This window comes from Peromyscus californicus, unplaced genomic scaffold, assembly GCF_007827085.1.
Source record: "Peromyscus californicus insignis strain IS unplaced genomic scaffold, ASM782708v3 Scaffold_7__1_contigs__length_154581171, whole genome shotgun sequence".
Taxonomy (NCBI): Eukaryota; Metazoa; Chordata; class Mammalia; order Rodentia; family Cricetidae; genus Peromyscus; species Peromyscus californicus.
Window position 1 is genome coordinate 4,020,055 of NW_026294595.1, and position 22,844 is coordinate 4,042,898.

A 22,844-nucleotide genomic window follows, 5' to 3' on the forward strand; every position below is an offset into this window, starting at 1 on the left:
CTGTGCATATGTGTGCATGTAATTATTGTTTAGAAAAACATGTTTTAAATAGCAACCATGTGGCTTTCCTCCATCTTGGCTGGTGACCCCATCATGATATAGACAGCCCCGTGGTTGATAGCCAACTTTTACTAAGGTTATAACCTTATATAGATCTTATAAACAGTAAAAGAGCTATTCAGGTTAACAAAAGCTAACTTAGAGATTTACACCTAAGTCTTTGCCAAATGTTCAATAGCAAGCTTCTAGAGAATTTAAATAGATGGCTACACATGTTTGATAAGATATTTAATAAATAAAATATTAAAGCTGAACCTCAATGCTTTTATACACAAGAATGTACCTTGTTCTGGCAACTAAACTTTGCAATGTAAGAGTCACCCAGGTGGTAATGGCTTTAGAGGCATGAAGGGATCGGATCATAGGGAACAGCTGAGGGTCCATTTGCAATGATGGATCCTAACAGTTTTGGAAATGCCAGGGTCAGATGATAGTCATCAGAAGCACCAGCCACAGTGAAATGGAGCAGGCTGAGATCTGGAAGGCAGGCTATGTATATGCTGCCAAGGGTGGGGCCAAAGAAATGATCCAAGCCTCTCAGTTAAAGAACCAAAAGGATTGTGAATGAATCCCAGATATTGAACTTTGGGACTGTTTGCACTTGGAGCTTGGTTTTGCCTTATACAGATTATGGTTATGATATGTTTTCTCCCTCTTAGAGTAAAAAAGGGTACTTTATTGTTGATACTGCAGGAAGACATTTGAGAGATTTTAATTTTTTAAGAACAGTTTTTTGGTTTGTTTTTTGGCTTTTCGAGACAGGGTTTCTCTGTGTCGCTTTGCACCTTTCCTGGAACTCACTCTGTAGCCCAGGCTGGCCTCAAACTCACAGAGATCCGCCTGGCTCTGCCTCCCGAGTGCTGGGATTAAAGGCGTGCACCACCACCGCCAGCTAAGAACAGTTTTTAAAAATATTTAAATTTATAAGACTATGGGACTGAGGTAATTAATTACAGAGATAAGTTTTACTTAGTCCCTTGCATATGTTTTCAGGATAGAAACAAAGTTTGTCTATACAGATATACCTGGACAGGCTTCAAGTACTTCAGAGATCTGCAGAATATGGCATTTAAAATGTTGACTAAAAAGCTTATTATATCAGACAGAGACTCCTAGATCCTAGCAGTGACCCAAGGTCTCCAAAGATTACAGGGCATCACAATTTCTCTACCTGGATTATGGCAATCCTGACCACTGGGCAAGATGCCCTGATGAAACACCTGCCAACAGGACCCGGCCAGACTGTGGACAATCAACAGGACACTGGAGAATTGATTGCACCCCATTTGCCTAGACAAAGTAAGATTGGTCTTCCCCATGTCCCTCTTCTATAGGAAAAACTCTCCCCTTATGGGCCTGGCAGGCGAAGACTGATGCTGTTCTGATACTTCTGCCTCCAATGCCATGGAGACCTGGGTATGGCTAACTGGGTATGGACTAGTCTCTTGTCATATTTTGATAGATTCAGAAGCTGCTTGGTCTGCACTCAGGTATAATTTATCTTTCTCAGATCTCTGACAATATTGACGGCTAGGCTAACTATAACTCTGTCAGTTTAGCAGCATTGGACAACCAGATTCTCATATCTATCTATCTATCTATCTATCTATCTATCTATCTATCTATCTATATATCTGCCTTGCTTTTTCTAAAGCTACTAGGTTTCTTGATAAAAAAGACAAACATGTTGCCTTACTCACATGCTTCATGTTAAGGGACAAACAGATTTCAAATATGATTTGAAAAGACTGCTCTCAATAATAGCTGCTTATATACCTGATAAACAATTAAATGTAAACTTAAAAGATGCATCTCATCAGGCCAAAGACATCTCTGTCCAATCTATACCTGGCTTGTGGGACAGAAGAAAAATGTACATGCTTTTAACTCAAATCTGTAGTTTTTGCTAGGACTCAAAAATATAAAAATGATATAAAATTCATATAGGCTTCAAAGGATCAAAAAAGTCCTAAGACTTAAATCCATTTCTCATAGATCAAAAGGATTCCAGATAAGTACAGCCTAAATTTCCCCTACCTATCTATTCCTGAGGATGATGTCTCCCTCCCTTTCCTGTCTTGGGACTTCTCCCTTTCTCCAATTACTAAGATTTGGGCCTAAAAGTTCCAATTATAATTTTCCCTTAAATTCCTAATTTTTTTTTTTTTTTGTTTTTGTTTTTGTTTTTCGAGACAGGGTTTCTCTGTGTAGCTTTGCGCCTTTCCTGGAACTCACTTGGTAGCCCAGGCTGGCCTCGAACTCACAGCGATCCGCCTGGCTCTGCCTCCCGAGTGCTGGGATTAAAGGCGTGCGCCACCACCGCCCGGCGAAATTCCTAAATTTTAACTTCTGTCTCTAGTCTGTCTGTTTCAGCAGGTTTCTACTTGACTGACTGACACACCTACGAATCAGCTGCTGACTTCAACTTGTGAGCCATGGATTTGCTAAAGAGCTGACATGGACCAATCCAGCCAATATGAATGCTCCTTGTCTCCAGCTGGGTCAAATCAGATGCTTCTGATAAGTGCCCCATGGCATAAATTCCCTCCTTACCTTTGATTAGCCTTTTAGCCTTCCTGGGCCCTGACCATCAATGTCCCGTTTCAGCTTGAAACAGCTATAGAACAGAATAATCCCTGCCCCCAAAACAGGCTAAAAAGGCCAAGTCAAAGGCTTAAAAAATTATTATGTTTATATAAATCATTCAGGATTATAATCTGGCTCATATTTAGACCTAGAAGAATCCAAGGTTTGATTCTGGTTATAACTTAAGCGGGGAAGGAAAGGTCCAGGAATATAGAAATTAATAATTGTTTCTACATGACTCCTAGCATGCATCCAATGCCTAATGCTTACTTTTGCTATAAAAAGGGGCTTGAAATCCACCCCTTCGCCACAGCTTCAGAATCTAGAACCCTGGCTGTGGTCTCAACTAGCTGATAAGCTTTTGTGCCCCACAGCAATTTTCTTTTCTTCTTTTCTTTCTTTCTTTCTTTTTTTTTTTCTGGAATAAATTCTGCTTCTGGTTTAACAGACTTTGGTGGTCTGTCCCCCATTACTTCGTGACCCCAGACCCAACACGTCCATTTCCCACCTTGCTGTTTTGGCTGTTCTCAGGGAATATGGATCCTCACGGCACTGCAGTGGTAAATGCAAGCTGGCTGTTTGACTGAGTTTATTTTATAGAATAATTTTCCATGAGAGAAAAATAAAAATAAATTCTCCATAAGTGATCAGACCCTTTAGTGTCACATCTTCCTTCTACCTGCACTCACCACTTAGTGGCTTCTCTTCCTCTGCCTTTTCCTTAATGGCCCAGTAGCTAAGGTAAAGGAAACCACCCACTCTGGAGGAAACTGGAGGCTAGTGTCTTGCTGTCCTGGGAATGCGGTGCTTCTCTTCTCCGTTTCCCAGCACACTCAGCACAGGTGTAGTGTTTCCCTTTTATTTCCTGTTTTTGACCTCCAGCCTTGGTTGCACACAGGGTGTTGTTTCCTTCAGATTTCTGGGAGATGGATTCTGCTAGTAGGCTCTGGTTGAGACTACAGTCAGATCCCTGGGACCCCAGTGTCTGAGCTGCTTCTCCTGCTACTGCTCCACAGCTGACTCAGAGGGTATCATTCAGTCCCTCTGCTTTGGATTAAATCCCACTTAGATCCATTCCTCACTTCCAAACTCAGATAGCAAGCTCATCCCTTAACATTATCTCTTTTCCAGTGGCCACTAATCTAGCTCTGGCCTCTTCTATCTTTCACTTGAAAGGTTTCAAATAGCCCCACAGAGCTCACCTAGCTGCAACTCTAGCCCCCATGCTCAGCTAGAATACCCTTCTGAACTCTGACTCTATTAACAGTAATCTCACTTTCCCATAACATATATAATGTCCCTTTTAAAGAAGGATGGCCCCTGTGGGTTTGAACGAGAATGTCTCCATAAGGCTCTGGTATTTGAACACTTGGTCCCTCGCTGGTGGTGCTGTTTAGGAGGTGTGGCCTTGATGTACATCCTGGGGGTCCCAGTGCATACTCTCTTTGCTTTGTGCTTGTGGTTGAAGATGTGTGCTTTCAGATTTCTGTTCCTGCTGCCATGCTTCCCCAACATGAGAGACTCTTGCCCTTTGGAACCACAAGCCCAAATAAACTCTTTCTTTTGTTGTTCTGGGCATGCTCATTTATCACAGTGGCAGAAAAGCAGCTAATACAGCCCCAATCTACTTTTCCAGCTCTTGTTTCAGCATTCCCAGCAAACTGTTAATCTACAGGTATGGTTACACTACCCTTCCTCTTCACACAAGCTGTTTCCTCCCTCTTAAGTCCTCTCTGGACATTTGCTCACTGCTCACCTCATAGCCTCAGCTAGTTAGCTTTCTCTCCTTATGAGAAGAATCTTGGAAACCAACCTCTCAGCAACTAGAGCACAGCGGCCAAGTCTGCTGTCACAGTACGTCACTGTTCTGTAACTACACTGGCACAGCATGGTTCTTCTGAGTGCAGGGATGCATCTGTCATCACAGCACTGCTTAGCACGTGCTCTAGACTTTGGTAAACACTCCCAAGATTTTTTTATTTTTTTTATTTTTTTATTATTTTTTTTTTTTTTTGGTTTTTCGAGACAGGGTTTCTCTGTGTAGCTTTGCGCCTTTCCTGGAACTCACTTGGTAGTCCAGGCTGGCCTCGAACTCACAGAGATCCGCCTAGCTCTGCCTCCCGAGTGCTGGGATTAAAGGCGTGCGCCACCACCGCCCGGCCCCAAGATTTTTTTAAAAAGGAAATCAAACCTAGGTACCCAGTATTCTGTCTACACCTCTGCACATTTCTATAATCATTTTCATTCAGCTTGTTGGGCTTAAGTCACCTTATCCTTTATCTGCTTCATGGCACTGACCGTGAAAGGCAAGTACTACTGTCTGTGGATAGCTCTATTTTTAAATCTCAAATAACACAAACACTGAAGAACCTAAATGTATATCTCAGCAGGGAAGTATTTTTAGCACCTACTAACAAATTTAGGGAAGGAGAAAATGTCACTTTCAAGAAAATTCAGTATATACTTCTAGCAACACAGAATTCCTACTTTTGATGATGGCGGTGGTGGTATGAAATACCAATAGCCTTGTCTTTTGAAAGGATCTGTCATGTTGCTGATGTACTCATTCTGAGCAGAAACTTCATGCCGGAGTTCAGCAATTTCCTCTAAAACATTTTCAATGCCTCCTTTATTATCTGTAAAGGAAAGCCATTCTATGAAGTTCATGCATTCATGAACTTCCCTTCTTTCACAGAAGAGAGACACATGAGTCAACAGGTTCTACCATGCCCCCAAAGCTGACTTTCAGCCTGCCCTTGGGTAATTACTTTTTGCTGAACACTGAGAGAACATCCTTTTGTACATCGATTATAAAGTAATTCACAGAAAACAAACAGATTTGTAGACATTTTTTTTAAATTACAGTCTACAGCTTGTCTTTTTATAATCAAATCCCTAACACCACATGGTCAAATGCTTTCTCAGACCTTTAAGTTGTCAAGTAAGCCACAACTCTTTAGGTCAGGCAAGGAACTGACTCTTTCTTTCAGTTAAGTGCTTTTTTCTAAAGGCAGAAGAAGGCAGTTCAATTTGATAATTACAGAACCACCCAAATCAAAGCCAACAGTACTTTACCAGTCCCAGTGAGGTTTAGGACATCCCGAAGCCTTGTGATCTCAGCCCTTTGCTTCGCCATGGCCTCGTTCAGCATCTCCATCTCCAGCAGCTGTGAGGTTGCTCCTTTCGAACCTACATCTGCATTCTCCATCTCAACGCGAAACTATTAAAAAGCATACACACCAAGTTACAGGATCACTTACCCTCGTAACTTAAGAATCCCGCAGTTTTTGTTCACTTTTTACAACGAGGACACCACCTTATCCTTCATTTTCATGGTACTGCATAGCTGAAGTTGAAGTGCTGCCTACGAGTGGACTTCAGTGTGCTAAGCAATCACACAGGGCCTGGTTTAGACGCCTAGGAGCTCACCAGGAGGGCGGCTCCAGGAACCAACACCGACCTGCCCCTCTCTCTGGAGAGTGTCTCTGGGTACCAACACTGACCTGCCCCTCTCTCTGGAGAGTGTCTCTGGGTACCAACACTGACCTGTCCCTCTCTCTCCCTGAGAAGATGCTGCAGGAGCTCGATCTCTGCTTCAGCCCGGGTCAGGTCTCTGGCTGCTTGTGTGGCCTTTCTGCTGAACTTCTCAGCTTCCTGCAGCTCCTATTGGGACAGGACATGAGAAGGGCATGGCCATCATGATGATTATCTTCAGTCAGTCCTCTCTCAGAGTGACCTCTATGCCCCATCCTATTACCAGTCTTGCTTACTCCTGCACACGGGGTGCCAAGCCTGACCAGTCCTGGGGCAAGTGGAGGGTTTTGCATGAAGAAAAGGACCTTCTGTTCATTATCCTACAGTCTCTCAAGACTGTCTTTCTGGGTTCTCTTCCTATGATCTACTAGATCAATCTCACTGAAATCTGTGTCACATTGAGCACTTTAACCATCACTCCAGCCACAGCACTAACAGCATGTAAGGTACTGGGTTTTCAAACACATATACAAAATTAACATTTTGAGGCTCATGATGAGCTTGGTGGTACACAGCTTTAATCTCAGAACATGAAGCAGAGGCTATAGATCTCTGTAAGTTCCAGGACAGCCTGGTCTACACAGCCAGTTCCAGGACAGCCAGGGCTACATAGAGAGATCCTATCTCAAACAAACAAACAAACAACCATAAAAAAGAAAAGAAAGACAAAAAATGAGGCTCAGAGGGACTGTATGGTGAGCTTTCAAAACTTCAATCCAAGCATGTACTGACAGTGATTTCTCTAAGGAGATTGCTAGCTTTTACTATTCATTTGATGGTTCCTTTCAGAACTCAGTACAATCTGGGGCCCAGATAGCCCCCACGATGGTATAAAATCACTGGGTCTTAAGAAAAGCAGAGTGTCGCCGAGCGGTGGTGGCACACACCTTTAATCCCAGCACTCGGGAGGCAGAGTCAGGCGGATCTCTGTGAGTTTGAGGCCAGCCTGGTCTACATGAGTGAGATCCAGGACAGGCACCAAAACTATACAGAGAAACCCTGTTTTCGAAAAACCAAAAAAAAGAAAAAAGAAGAAAAGCAGAGTATCACAGCAGTTTGTATGACCAAAGTCTGCACCAAGGATCAATATGTATGCTGCTGCGTTTTTGAGACAGAGCTGGTGAAGACGTCCAGACTTTATGGACTAACCTCTGCTCGCTCCTGATTAATTCTCATGACGGTTCCATGCAGAGACTTGAGCTGGTCTTTGGCGATGGTAAGCTCAGCTGCAGCTAGTTTATCAGAAGCAGCCACAGCTTTCTTCAGACTCTTCAGCTCTTGATCTAGACCAAGGAACTGCTCCTGAGATTTGGCGTCTTCACGCCTCTTCTAAAGTAAGAGAATCATAGCTGAGATAAGTGAATCGTTTAGAGGCAATAAATTAAGATATAAGTTCCAAGAGGGCCAGGAGCTGTCCCGTGCAACATGCCCATGTCTAGAATAATACCTGATGTATACTAGGTGCTTCATATATATTCACTGAACAGGCAATTTCAAAAGAGACAAAAATTGTGTGTGTGTGTGTGTGTAGCCCTAGGCTGGCGTGTGCGCGCAAATATCCTTTCCCTCTCAGTCCCTTGAGACAGACTCTTTCTTAGGGCTTGTGTTTCTCAGCTAGGCTGCAGCCAGCAAGTCCTAGCCATCCTCTTGTTTCAGCTTCCCTCACAGCTCTGACTACAGGTGTATGGAGGAGTCCAGTCTGTTGTGAGGGTTGATGGTCTCTGGTCCTCATGATGGCCAGCACTGCTCCCAACAGCTGAATCATCACTCCAGCTCCCCAAATACATAAGACTTTTTAAATAACTCTTTTCTTAGTTAAGAATCTTGGACTGGAAAGATGGCTTAGAGGTTATGAGCACTGGATACTGTTCCAGACGACCAAAGTTGGGATTCCCGGAACCCACACAGCAGCTCACAGCCATCTGTAACTCAAGTTCCTGGGAATCCAACACCCTCTTCTGGCTTCAGTGGGTACCTGGAGCACACATGGTAACAAAATACCCATACACATGAAAATAAATGAATAATATTTAAACAAACAACCTTCTAAACCCAACCTTATTTCTAGGTACCATAACAGATGGACAAAGCTTTCAAGGTAACTGTATCAAGCCTGGATATATGATAGTGAAGACCTTGACATTTTTGAGGCTATTGAATGGGACAGGGTCTTAGGTTTCAAAGACTTGGTTTTTAACAGTGGAGGTTGGGAGAGGAGGTTGGACTGACTACAGCCATTTCCCCATTTCACGGAGGGTGGACTGGTTGCTCTGTGGAATAGGGTCATGTGTAGAATGGGGAAATTGGCTTGGTAGCCCAGCAGCTGAGCAGGAGAATGGCTAGAGGGAGCTGGAAGTCAACAAGACTTGGAGACTGGAGGGTCCCTATGGGGTAAATCACTCACTGAGATGAAGAGAGATGGCAGATGTGGAAAGGGACAGACCAAACAGCAAGATGGGAGGCGAGCTTACAGTGAAGAATGATGCCACGTGACATGTGACAGTGAGCCTGTAGTGATATTACTGTGCTGGAGAAGGATATTCCACCTCCCCCAGGACCATGCAGACCCCAAGAAAGCAGTGATCTCAGTTTTGTCAGGGGAAGTGAGACAGGAGAAAAAGAAGAGGGACTTGAAGCTACTTCTTGGCGACAAAAAGACTTAGCAGCTGGTTGTGGACTGGAGGCCAGTGAAGAGAAGCTCGAGAAGGCTGGCAGACACGAGGCTTCCGTCTGCGGTTTCAGAAGTGCTGAGTGAGATTTCTGAGTGTGACTGTGGAGATGACACGGGGATGGGGAAGGAAGATGGAGAAAAGGCCATCAGAGAGGCCAGGGCATTGGAAAGGAGAGGAAGAGGAGGGACCCAGGCGGCCAAAGTGTGTCTAAGGTGGCGAGCTTACCCCATTATCATTTGTTAAGTGTCATCGACATGACCCTAAGGTGAGTTCTCCTATTTCCAAGTCTTTTGTTTCCCTGGATCAGGAGAGTCTCAGGCCCACAACTGCGTAACAAGCACCCAGCTGTGAGGTCAGCCTCAGCACTCAGAGCACGGTGCCAGCAAGGGAGAGCTGACTGTCACCAGGGGCAGGACCTGAGAAGCAGGTCTCTTACTCTTCTAGGTTCCCCACCTTTTTCTCTAACTCCTGGAGTTGGGCCAGAATTCTTTCCTTCTCTTCATCTGCTTCCTGAAGCTGGAGGTCTGTAAGGCCTTGGATTTCTTCCATACTTTTTAGGTTTTCTTGCAAATAGTGAATTTCATTTTCTAATTGCTGGATTCTTGCATTATGTTGCCTTTTATCAAACTTAATCTGTAAGGAAATAAAATGAAGAACTTTTTCTTTTCTTTCTTTCTTTTTTTTTTTTGAGACAGGCTCTTGGTATACAGCCCAAGCCAGCTTTGAACTTGTGACACCCCCACCTGCATCTTCCAAGTGATAGGATCATAGGCATCTGTGTGTGTGTGTGTATGTGTGTGTGTGTGTGTGAGTGTGTGTACATAAAAACATGTGTATATATACAAACACATATGTAACCAAACACATTAATAAACATATATGTAAGCATACAAACATATAACCATAAAATATATTTTAAGCAAAATAAAAGTGTTATGGAGCTATGGTCTCCTTACCAGGGAATATAAATATAACAAGGTTTTATACTAAATAGTGACCAGAGATGTTTTTATCTTGTTCTCTGGGATTTGAATGCTTGCCTCAATGTGAACATCAGTAGGTTAAAAAGAACTCAAGATTCTGGCACCACACTATACTTTAGCAATGTGATATTATTTAATCTGTCCACTGTAAAGTATCTCTCATCTGCTTTCAAAACAAGGAAAGCACTGGTACAAACAAGCCTGATTTTGGCATTAATAACCATATTCAGGACTGGATTTTAGTCACAGACTAGTTATGAGTGAAAATAACAAGGATATGCTCAATTCACACGCTGAAAACATCAACATTTGCTGAAGGCCACCCTCTGGCTGTCTCTGCCCTTTCTTACTCTGGCTTCAAGCGCTCTTTCGCAGGCCTGCCTGAACTCCTCTTGTCCATTTGCCAGTCTCTCTTGCTGGAGAACCATTTCTTCATGGAGTTTCCTCTCTCTAACTTGTGCTTCCTCTTTTTCCCACTGAGATCGTGCAAGGATTTCACTGAATTGTTTCTGTAGATCAGCGAGACTTTTCCCCAAGATATCTGAAGGACTATGGATTCTAAGGAGAAAAAACAAGAAGGTATAAATGTGACATTTGATTTGATGCAAACATGTTCAATGCAAACATGTCAAAATTAAGAGCAGAAAGTACTGTGCAAAGGGACTGTTGTCAATCGCAGCATTTTGCTCAAGACCTCCTAAGAGCAAATCACTGTATCAAATCACTGTGGCCACTCTGAAGACACAGGCTAAGAATATGTTCACAAATTTGAGGTTATCCTGTTTTATACTCATTCTCTACTGAAAATGCATACTCTTCTTTCAGATGAACTTTCAAGAAAGACTCTCAAATAAATATCTTTATGCTCTTACTAGAATGAAGCAACCCTGCATCACTGTCTTTCAGAAACATCAGTCAGTACTACAAAGACTCAGGACGGGGAGCTCATGGCTGGTCTCAGGCACAGCTCTGAGGTGGGAAGGCTCACTTTAACTTGGGGGTCCTGTTTCTCCTTACCTCATTTCTCCAGCTCCTAGTTTCAACTTTCTCCTTAGCTCATCTACACGAGCTGCTACTTCTTCTGGATGAATCAGACCATCAACCACATGGTTGAGGTGGTTCTGGAAATCTTTTAGCTGCTGCTTTAATAGGCTGTTGTCATCCTGTGTGTAGGCAGGAAATGGAGAAGAAGTGTTATCTGCCAACAGATAGTCATTACTAACAGATGCAAGAGCATATCTTGACCACAGAATGAAATTCATATGGTACCTCTCTCAAATAAAAAGAATTGTTAAAATGTCCCCACAATATAAAGAAAAATGTTGTCTATCCTAAGAGATAGATAAGTGCTAGTCCCCTGAATACCTGTAATACCCTAGGGATTACTCTAGTTCAAATCCAGGGCAGCACTGCTAGTTACAAGGGGAATCTAAAATGGCAAATGCATTTTAAGTGCCCATGGCATCTAGGTCTGATCTGTACTCTCCCTCCCAATACCCTGAACCACAGTGTCCTCCCCCACTTTATGGGTTTTCAACTGTTCTCTCCTGATACTGTGTGGAGGCAAGGAGACCCAGCTCCCGGACTAGCCAGGCTACCAGGGTAATACTACCCTACAGTGCACACAGATGCCATGTTTTTTACATGGTCTTGTGTTTTTGAATGTCATCATGTTTCCAATAAGTAACAACAGATAGTCAACATTTTATTATAAAATAAGCTTTACGTTAAGGTAACTTTTCCTTACTAGACTAAATACACATATTCTAAGCACATTTAAGTATAGTTGGGCCATGGTATGATATTAAGCTTAGGCATAGTAAATGTATTTGCAAATTATTTTCTACTTGTAATGGGTCTGTCAGGACATAACCCCATCATAAATCAAGGACATCTCTATAGCCTAATCCTGGCCCTAGGGGATCTGACTCAAGACCAGCCAAAACCCACTGAGAGCCAGAAAAATAGGCTCTTACTATCTTCATAATTTGAAGCTGGATATAGTACATATAAAGTCTGTACAAGAGTTGGACCTGAAACAATACAAAAACTCAGGACTGGGGTTCAGGTTGTGTTAAATATGATACACAGAGAATTAGGAAGAAGAAATAAATATGAGAGTCATTTAGCCCCTAAAAGACTGATCAATAACTTTGTTTCTCAGCAAGTTTTGTGTTGACAGTTTCCTTCTAGATTGAAATGTTCCATCCTGTAGGGAAGTACCTTAAGCAGGAATGTAAACAGCTCAAAATAGCTTCACGAACTCCCTGAAACTGACCAGATTCACTAGGCCCCTCCCTGCCAGAGTAAGCAATAGAAGCTGAAGAGACCCTCTCAGCCAAGGAAGTTGAGTTGCAAAGAAGACTGAGACCAGAGCAGCAGCTGGAACAGGTGTAGACCAGTCACATAGAAAGGACACTCTCCAACCTGTTGAGCTGCCTGCAGGCTGTGCAGTGTGCTCCAGGTTCCCAACTTTTGTGAGCTGTCACCTGTGCTCAGGTGGGCATTGGTGATGCGGCTATCTGTGAGTCATTTCTGTTCCTGTAAGGGACCCCTCACCCACATTCCTGTGTTAACACCAATAAACATCCATTGGTTCACCAAGCTAGACTTTGGTGGTATGCATACTTTGGTTTGTCTATTCATCCTATCAAATTGACATTTGAGAAAGAGAAAGGTAGGGGGTAAAAGCTGTACTATCCATCAGGAGGCTAGAAGGCCAAGTAGGATCTAATCCTAACCAAGGCAGACCATGGTAAGGCCAGGTTGGAAAGTGGACTTCCAACTTCCAGGTTGGAAAGTTTACACTTTAGAGAAAGGCCCCTGAAGACTTGATTTTAGTTCTTTCCAGTAAGAGCTGCATATTAAGTATTTCTAGGTGAAAATATATTGGGCTTTTCTTTTCTTTTTGAGACAGGGTCTCACTATGTAGTCCTATTGTTCTGGAACCCATTACATGTAGACCAGGCTGGTCCAGAACTCACAGAGATTCACCTGCCTCTGCCTCCAGACTTGAATTTTTCTTTAAAATATTTCAAAGAAAAAGAACTAAATGAAACAATATTAGTAACTGTATAAAACAGGGCTGGAGAGATGGCTCAGCAGTTAAGCACACTGGCTGCTCTTCCAGAGGACCTGGTTTCAAGTCCCAGCACCCACATGGCAGCTTACAATTGTGTGTAACCCCAGTTCCAGGGGATCTGACACCCTCATACAGACACACATTCAGGCAAAACACCAATGTACATTAAAAAAAAATTATAGCCAGGCGGTGGTGGCGCACACCTTTAATCCCTGCACTCAGGAGGCAGAGGCAGGTGGATCTCTGTGAGTTCGAGGCCAACCTGGGCTACAGAGTGAGTTCCAGGAAAGGCACAAAGCTACACAAAGAAACCCTGTCTCGAAGAAAAAAAAAAAAAAAAAAAAGACCACAATAGGTTAAAAAAATTGTATAAAACAGGCAATGGATAAAAGGTCATGGGCTTATTTTGTTTTTGTGATCATCTTAAACTTTCATACTAAAAATAAAAATTAATCCAGCAAAGACTGCAAACACACACACACACAGAGATCCCACACAAGGATGAAAAACTGATTATATTTTTAACTGCATCTTTACTGAGAAGACTGTGAGAACTGTTTATAATTAGGAGATCTTACTGCAGCCCACTACAGGAGACATTTCAATGGGAGAGGGTGCACTGATCTAGCAGTCTTAGCTCAGTCTGCTGACAGTTCCTAGGAAGCAGGCAAGGAGCTGCTTTCCCAGAGAAGAGTTTACAGAATCCTGGTTACTCCAGTTACTTAAAAGCAGCGTTAGGAAGAAGCAGAGGCTGGTGCGACTCCTCCAGAGTTCATTTTCACCTAACAGTTCACGCTGCGTAGTGCATGGTAGAGCAGGCTGTTAAAGCCTGAGTAAAGTCATCCCCAGCTCTGGGTGCTCCACGAGCACAGGTCTTTACCTGCAGCTTTGTAAGCTGTGTGCGGAGCTTGCTGTTCTCCTGGTGCTTCTCTTCCGAGGACTGGGCTTTGTCCAGGACATCCCTGAGGGACTCTCTTTCCTTCTCCAGCTCTGTCTGAAGCACAGACTGCTCTAGCTGTTGTCAGAGGAAGCAATGGTATCAAAGAGAAAAATGGTCACAGTTTATGATCCCAAATGCATAGGTATATTTACATGTGCACACACACCATTGCTATAGCTGTACATTAACATTCTGAAGTTAAAACCTAACATCACTTTTCCACATGTCACTCTGACTACATATGAGGAACTCACATCAGAATTAGCTCAGCCTAGATAAACCATCAGAATCTTCAGGGCAGTCTCCAATACCAACCTTTAAAAGCAAACTGTGGTCCTCAAACACCAGTATCAAAATAATTTCATATTTATTAAAAGTGAGGGGGATGGAGAGATGGCTCAGTTGACTGCTCTTCCAGAAGTCCTGGGTTCAATTCCCAGCACCCACATGGTGACTCACGACCATCTGTAACCCCAGGTCCAGGGCATTAGACACGTTCTGGCCTTGGCAGGCACCAGCAATGTACGTGGTACACAGACAGACGAGGAAGCAATACATGAGGCCTGGTTTATAATCCTAACACTAGAAGGCTGAGGAGGAGTGAGAGGGCGGCCTGGGGCTACAAAATGAGAACTTGGAGAGAGGGAGGGGGAGGGGGAGGGGGGAGGGGAGGGGGAGGGGGGAGGGAGGGGGAGAGGGAGGGGAGGGGGAGGGGGGGAGGGAGAGGGAGAGGGAGGGGGAGGGGGAGGGGGGAGGGGAAGGGGAGGGAGGGGGAGGGGGAGGGGAAGGGGAGGGAGGGGGAGGGGGGAGGGGAAGGGGAGGGAGGGGGAGGGGGGAGGGGGAGGGGGAGGGAGAGACACACACACAGAGAGACAGACAGACAGAGACAGAGAGAAGAAAGAAAGAGGGGGAGAAGGGGTGGAGACGGGGGGGGATAAAGAGAAGAAGGGAGGGAGGGAGGGAAGAAGGAAAGAAAAAAGGGAGGAAGGACAAAACAAAAGAGCAGACAGCCAGGCCCCATCTCAGATTGACAGGTCAGAACATCTATGGACTCTGCATCTCACAAGCTTCACAAGTGGTTTCATGTAACTACAGTATAACAACACGAGAGACCAGAGCCTCCAAGCTCTGTATTTCCTACACGGTCTGAAGCCCAATCCTGGTGGTTAAGGGTAGAGTACTGCTTTCAATAACAAGTGGACATCAAGGTCTTCTGACATTTTTGTCAAGACTGAACCAAAAATCAAAGTAGAAGTACAAAAGACAGCATCGTTCAGACTAGTTAGGGCGGACTTGACCAAAAAGTTTAAAGAAATGGCATTCAGAAGTTTTATTTACTATTATTTTAAAAAAGTATTCACTTGTATTTCATTTTCCCCAACCTGCTGTTTTCTGTTACTCTGATCCTGCCAAGGGTTTTGAAAACTTAAAGCTCTTGAAAATGCAATCCTGATTCTTGGCAAGATGCTAAACTCTGGAGAGTGAAGAACAGAACGCTAACCACTACAGTACAAGTCCTAGTCTCAGTTCCTTTCCTAATCACAGGACACTCTCAGCATGTGCCTTTATGCTTTATTTATTATTTTATGTGTCTACGCGTTTGCTGGCATGGATGTCTGCAGACTATATGCATATCTGGCACTTACAGAGGTCAGAAGAGAGCATCGAACTCCCTGGAACTGCAGTTATAATCGGTTGTGAGCCGCCATGTGGGTGCTGAGAATCCATTCTGGTCCTCTGTTAATGTTCTTAAACGCTGAGCTATCTCTTCAGCTCCCCAAACTGTATTTTCTTTTTCTTTCTTTCTTTTTTTATTTTTTGAGTTAGGGTTTCTCTATGTAGCCCTGGCTGTCCTGGAACTAGCTCTGTAGACCAGGCTGGCCTCGAACTCAGAGATTTGCCTGCCTCTGCCACCATCACCCAGCCCAAACTGTATTTTTCACTCTGATAAATACTATGCACAGCTGACCTCCCTCTACCTTCTTGTATTAAATTTACCTTCTTTCCTCACTCTTCTTTTGCCCTTAGGTCTGAAGATCCTTCTGCAAGGTCACTCACCCCTCCCTTCTCTGTTCCTTTCACTCCTGACCCTCCCTGTGCCCACAGCCTACGCACTCACCCTCCAGGTCACAGCTGAGACATCATTTCTAAAGGGTGGTCACCTCTTTCTCTCTCTCACCTGTTTCATGTGCTGGACTATCAACTCCTCAAGACAGGTCCTCAGAGGCAAATGAATACTTATTGGATGAATATTGTTTTCTCTAATTTGCAAGTAGTGGATCTTTCAACCAATCATAAAAGGAAACAGCAAACTAAAATCTAACATTAACTTAAAAAGAAGGTCTTCGAGCTATTCTGAGAAAAGAAAACTGGGATTTATCAAATACTAACTACCAAGGGCTTTAATGTCCATTATCTCCTTTATCTCACCATCTCCTATCTAACAGAGGAACAGGCTGGGGGGCTCAGAACCCTGAAATGATTTGCCCACGTTTTACACAGGGGTAATGTTTGAATTCAGAATGCCAGACTCCCAAAATATGCTCTCTGACATGTTCCATCAATTCATATTCTTTATATTAAAAATATTTATTTTTAAATATTAAAAATATTAAAAATATTTATTAGGATTACGCCAGGACTGGTGGCTCATGCCTGTAATCTGAGCACTACAAAGCTGAGATTGGGTGATTTCCATGAATCCTAGGCTAGCCTAGGCTACACTACATAGTGAGATGCTATCACAGGCTGCTTAGTCTATACTTGGCATATGCTCCACCTACCTGAGTGAGCCTTTTGAGTTTCTCCAGCTCCTCCTTGAGCTGGCTGGCTTCAGCATCTTTTAGTCTTAGCTGAGTCTCCAGCTCAGCTTCGTAGGCACTGAGATCTCCTTGGGCTTGCTGCAGGGATGCATTCACCTCACGCTGCTCCCGGAGGGCACTTTCTAGCTCTGCAAGCTCCTGCAAAGATGCAGCATGTTTAAATGCAGCATCCTGAGTGTTGTGTGATCATCTGCAAGTCATTGCAACTAACCTGCGCACCCAATGCTGGCCAACCGCTACTGCCTGGCACAGAAAGATTTATGAACAGCAGGATGGAGTGTCATGCTGGCATATCCAAGTCCTGAAAATTCACCAAGTTACCAACATGCTGTTTCCAAGTAACTATTTGAATGATACGCTACTCTGCAAGCATATGAGAAAGACAGGAGTGGGGAAAATGTACAAAAAAAAAAAAAAAAAGAGAGTAAGTGTAAGGCCTGTTCTTCCCTGGACCTTGTGTTTCATTACCTTCCTAACAGGCCTGGAAGACAGTTCACGGTTTCTCAGTGACCACAGCACCGTGGTGCTAGAAAAAGGAGGTGCACTATGGACCTAGGTCTCTGACGGCCAAGTCCACACTTTTCTAGGTAAGCCATAGTGTGAACACAGAAGGACTGACATTCTGAAGATGGCAGTGACTGAACAGAGTGCTGCCAACAACCAAGTGCTAGCCACTGGAGAAAGGAAAACGCTTTCAAAACTAAACTCCTATACTGACCTTCATACGCTAGTGTGCAACTTCAGCCTATTTATTTGGGTATAGAAGAATTAGCTTAAACTACTGTGAATAAATGCAGTTATTGCACGTATTCCACAAAAGATTAACATCCAAAATATAAAGAATTCTTGCGAATCATTAACAAAAGAAAGATGGTCCAATACAAAAAAAAAAATGGTCAAAGAATATGATTAGGAATCCATTAGGCTGAGGAAATCTGAACTTCAAAGAACAAATGAAGGGTGTGTAACCTCTCCAGTACTCAGGGGAAATGAAGTTAAAAGAAGATACTATTTAATATGGAGCATAGAGGAACAAAGTAAACTGTAGTGGGTAGCCATTCCAGCTTTGATCTGGAAGTTCCAACCCCCATTGAGGCTTCGGTAACTGTCACGCCTACAAGGTGGGCCGAGAGAGGACCCTGAAGACCCGAGATCCGGATGTGCCGGCCTCTCTTGGTTCCTGGACCCTGGATGCTGGAGGTAGACCAAGCAGAGTTCTCCAGAGAACACTGCTGGACTGCGCTACACCTTTCCCAGACCCTGTTACCTATCCCTTCACTTGTAAGTTACCCCACAAAATAAACCTCCCTTTCAACTACGTGGAGTGGCCTTAATAATTTCCAATAGTAAACCAGCACAAGGAACCCATCAGGCACAAGCACAGAATGGAGAGCAGTCCAAAGCTTCGTCACTCATGCACACATGCCGGCACATGCGCATGTGCCCCACACCCACACCACTATAAAAGACATTTTTGGGGATAGGTAGGAAAATCTGAAGGTAGTTTAACCGTTAGATGACCCCAAGGAAGTACCCTCAGTTTTCCTAGGTGTAAGAATGGCATTCATTGTAGTGATGTCAGAAACTAACAACAGTGATTTGAAGTATGATGTTTGAAACCTTATGAGCAGGAACAAAGCATATACATTTATAAAATCCAAACCAAAATATTTATTACTCTAAGTAGGCTCAGAGATATTTAACTACTCTTTCAGTGTTCCTGCAAATGTGAAAATTTTCATAATACAAAGTTTGGAGGAAGACACTTTTTAAAATTCAGCAGATTGACAAATAATTACACTTCCTGCTAGTGTGGTGATGCACATCTACAATCTCAGAACTCAGGTAGTAGAGGCAGGAGAGTCACAAGTTCAAGGCCAGCCTGAGCTACACAGTAAGATTTTTTGTTTAATTTTTTTTTTTTTTTATTTTTGAGACAGGGTTTCTCTGTGTAGTTTTGAGCCTTTCCTGGAACCCACTTGGTAGCCCAGGCTGGCCTCAAACTCACAGAGATCCGCCTGCCTCTGCCTCTCAAGTGCTGGAATTAAAGGCGTGTGCCACCACCGCCCAGCTATAGCAAGATTTTATCTGAAAAAGAGAACTAAGACAGCACAGGGGAATTCTCAAAGTGATGAGGATGGACAACACATGAAAGATCTAACTTACAGCCTTACAGGCACAGCTGTAAAACGATGTCAGTTACTAAGTAGTAACAGTAAGATGAACCATGTTATTCCTATAATTTTACTGCATACACCCAACATAAACATTTTATATATCACTTTGAGCAGATACAATTTCATAATCTTTAGTTGTCTGGCAACCTTTGAGAGACAGGAACAAAGCTAGCATAATCTTTCTAGGCAAAGAAAGAATAACGCTTCCAAGTATACAGAATAAGAAATAGTAGTTGTCATTGTCCTCAACTTGAAAGAACACACACCAAAGAGCCACTAATCCTTTTGTGACTTACAGTGGCACTGTGTCTAACTAATTTTGGACAGCATTTACTTCCAAAGTTCAAACAAACAGAAAGAAAGAAATCATACCTTCCTCATATTTTCTGCATCCATGGCAACTATTTCCAGTTCATCCCTCTCCTGCTTGACGTCTGTCAGTCTCTGCAGCAATGTCTCTTTCTCACCCTGTAGCTTCCTGCATTCATTCTGAGCCTGAGTTGCCTGGCCTTTGATGGTCCCCAGGTACTCTTGCAACCCACTGATGACACCTTCTAAATCCTTCTTCAGAGCTTCATTTGCTGCTATCTGGCCTATGCAAGGTTAAAACAGAGGGGGGAATATGTATTTTAGAAGTACTTTGTCTCCTTAGTGATTGGTTATTAGCCCAGAGTGAAATTCTAAGTTTCTTATTTACTTTATTTTTCAAGATAGGATAATTTATTTCCTATAATATTATGCATGTATACAATAAAATAAGCATATTAATGACAAACATTTACAGAATGCCTAATGCTATAAAAATTTAATTTCTGCTAAAATAATAAAAAAGGTATAATAAAACTATGAGTTCTTGCTGAATATACAAAACAAGACCACTCAATAAATAAGACTAACACCAATTTCAGACTGGCAGCATAAATACAGACCCTGAAGAGTTAAAAAGAAAGTTCAAACAAACAAAGTGATATGTGGTATGGGGGTTGGAGAAATGGCCCATCAGTTAGGAGCAACTGGCTGCTTGTCATGGCAGCTCACAACTGGCTGTTAACTTCAGTCCCAGGGGATCTGACGATCTCTTCTACATTCCATGGGCACCACATGCACATGGTACACAGACATACATGCAGGCAAAACACCCATTCACATACATTTCTGTGTAAGGATTTTAAAAGTATATGCTGATACATGCTATTTTGCAGGATACTTTACTGAAAACAGTACGGAAAAACTTGTCTCCACAACTAATTATCAAGATATAAACAAGTTTAAGGTGACACACAGAGTGGCAATCAGGGGATGGAATCTTGCTGTACACTAAGTGCAGGCTCTCATTACTACACCACTATTCTGAGAGTGTTCCCATTTAAAACTGCCTTGCAAATGTGGACCCAGACTTCTTTCCACACACTTTCTGTAACTAGACAAGGAGTCTCCTAACGTCAACGGGCCCCTGAAAGGATTTCACGCCACAGAAGATAATCAATGACCAGCTCTTCCTCATCATACTGACTTCATGCTTACTAGTCGTCAATGTAACAAACCATAATAATACAAAATACTTTAAATTTTATCAAACATTCTGGATAAATTCAGCAAAATTTCCCTATCAAATATTAGTACTAACACCCAGGCTGTATCCAGCCAAGTCCCAGACTGTCTGTCTGGGTAACTTCTGCTAACACTGAGACCATTCACTTAAATCACACTTCAATCTCACCATCAGTAAGCTGTTGTTCAAGATCCTTGATCTCTTCAGTCTCTTTGGCAATTCTAGAAAGGATCTCATCCAAGCGGCTCTCCAGCTGTGTGTACTGCTTGTTCATAATGTCAAGCTGCTGTTCTTTACCCCTTTTCTGGGCTTTCATGTGGGACTGAATTTAGGGGAAAAAAAATCAATACAACCTAAGTTTTTAAAACTCTTAAAAAATAATCTTTAGCAACATTTTAAAAGGAAGGATAGAAAATAAAATGTGGCAATTGCATCTGCTTGAGTTAGGCCCTGTAGTATTTTCATGTAAGTGGTTCTTGTTAAACCCTAGGATGAGTTGAAATAAGATGAGAAATCAGAGCTGATCAGGGAGCGTAAAATATTAAGGGCACAACTGGTAGGTCATATAGAAAATTTCAGTGCTTTATGCCTAAATTAAAATGTGTCTTTTAAAAAAGGTTTCCAGAGCACTGGCTATACGGAAAGATAGTATATTAACAGAGAAATATCCAAAAGTACATTCCAAAACATAAATAAACATTATGTCTGTGTACAAGGACTCTAAGAGATTTTACTTATGGGTTTTTATATTTACAAAATTTTGGGGTTGGGAGTTTTATAACAGATAACTAAGGCCTTTTTAATGTGAAAAAATACATTTGAATTACTTTAAAAGGTTTCTTGGGAAAAATGGAGACTTGTAATAACCAAATACTGAGAATTCACGTTTATTTTCTATCTTCTATTCAAACATTTTGTTTTTAGATATACTAAACTGGGAATGGTGAGGATGCTCAAAGACCATTTATCGCAGCAAGTATTCAATGGAGGGCCTGGGAGAGACATTCCTCTCACACTATCCATGGCCCACACACTCCCTGCCTCCTGACAATGGCGTTCTCCAGCCACTGCCACATGAAAGGAATGGATTCTCTTCCTCAGGTGTGCTGGGGGAAACCAGAGAACCAATGATCTATCTAACCCTTCATTTCACAAATGTAAGCCTGAGTCGCAGATCAATCAAACGTCTTGACTGGGGTCTCCTTTGGCAACAGTCATACACACAGTAATTCTCCAGAGAAAGTCTGCCTTCCCACTCATTCTGCCCTTACCCAACAGGCTCGGATAATACAATGACTGAGGGAGAGCTGTCAGAACAGTTAGAGCCTGAACAACAAATGCTGAGGTTCTCAAGCCTGAGACCTGTTGGATAGACAAGAACGCCCTCTGTTTGAGAGGTCTCCTTTCAAATGGAGAAGGAATATGTGGTAACGCGCCCTCGCCAGCTTTTATTTTACTACCGGTGAATTTGATCAAGGGATGCTCAAATCTTACTTTTCTCCATAATCCCCAAATACTCACCTTCAATCTTTTGACACTCAGTTACTGTAGATAAGAGTTTACATCCTAATAGTACACCCTAGACTTTGGTGGCTCAAAATGAACAAAAGCCCTACTGTACTCCTATCTTAACCAACAACCTTGAAAATTCCCAGTTAAAGTACACTGCAACCTCTGCACGCAGGGCAAACATGTGGTTCAAGATGTCGGTGCTGGGCACTAAACACACGGAACGGCAGCAGACCCCGCGGTTTTCCGCAGCGGTGGAGCTCACAAAAGAGGTACTGTGAAAACAGGAACTCACAGACCTGACTCCTCCTCCTTCCAAGCCCTTTCTTTATACACAGAAGAACGACCATACCTTAACTCCGAATCTGTCCTGTTACAACTGAGCCATGGAGAACACCAATAGTGGGAGGAAAGCTAAGTTCATCTTCAAATTCATGTGCCCGTCCCTCTCTGACAGCGGCATCTTTACAAGTGCCTCTGTGCCTAAGTAACTTCCCAGCGCCTCAAACCACCGTCCTAGGCAAGCTGAGTGACAGCTGAGCTGGCCCAGTCACCAGCATGCTCTGTGAACAGGCCCCGCCCCCAACTTTAAATCAAAACACAGGAAGCTCCCGAGGGCCAATCACGCCCAGAGGCTGAAAGATCACTGGGCTAATTCCCTCTAGGAAAGCAGCACAGATCTTTATGATGTTTGCTCAGTGATACTGTTCCTCTAGCTGGGAAAACTTGGTAATTACAATGGGATTCGATTTTAAATGCCATTTTCCATTCTGAAATCCAATGAAATGTTTTTTGTTTTGTTTTGTTTTTTTTTTTGGTTTTTCGAGACAGGGTTTCTCTGTGTAGCTTTGCGCCTTTCCTGGAACTCACTTGGTAGTCCAGGCTGGCCTCGAACTCACAGAGATCCGCCTGGCTCTGCCTCCCGAG

General features: G+C 43.0%; 1 protein-coding gene across 12 annotated transcripts in view; it reads right to left on the reverse strand.

Annotated features, from left to right (window-relative positions):
- The window catches only part of Cntrl (centriolin), an 88,386-nt gene that overhangs the window by 32,653 nt on the left and 32,889 nt on the right, over positions 1–22,844 (reverse strand). For 10 of the 12 annotated variants that reach the window (XM_052726318.1, XM_052726317.1, XM_052726316.1 and 7 more), the window contains 11 exons: positions 20,577–20,730; positions 19,229–19,449; positions 16,641–16,817; positions 13,798–13,932; positions 10,853–10,998; positions 10,186–10,393; positions 9,306–9,485; positions 7,330–7,509; positions 6,193–6,309; positions 5,722–5,866; positions 5,134–5,282 (listed from right to left, as the gene is read on the reverse strand). In XM_052726318.1, the coding sequence (XP_052582278.1) occupies positions 5,134–5,282; positions 5,722–5,866; positions 6,193–6,309; positions 7,330–7,509; positions 9,306–9,485; positions 10,186–10,393; positions 10,853–10,998; positions 13,798–13,932; positions 16,641–16,817; positions 19,229–19,449; positions 20,577–20,730 (1,812 nt within the window). Of the gene's footprint in view, positions 1–5,133; positions 5,283–5,721; positions 5,867–6,192; positions 6,310–7,329; positions 7,510–9,305; positions 9,486–10,185; positions 10,394–10,852; positions 10,999–13,797; positions 13,933–16,640; positions 16,818–19,228; positions 19,450–20,576; positions 20,731–22,269; positions 22,433–22,844 lie in introns of those variants that run through there. The other 2 variants (XM_052726322.1, XM_052726327.1) reach the window with 2 other exon arrangements.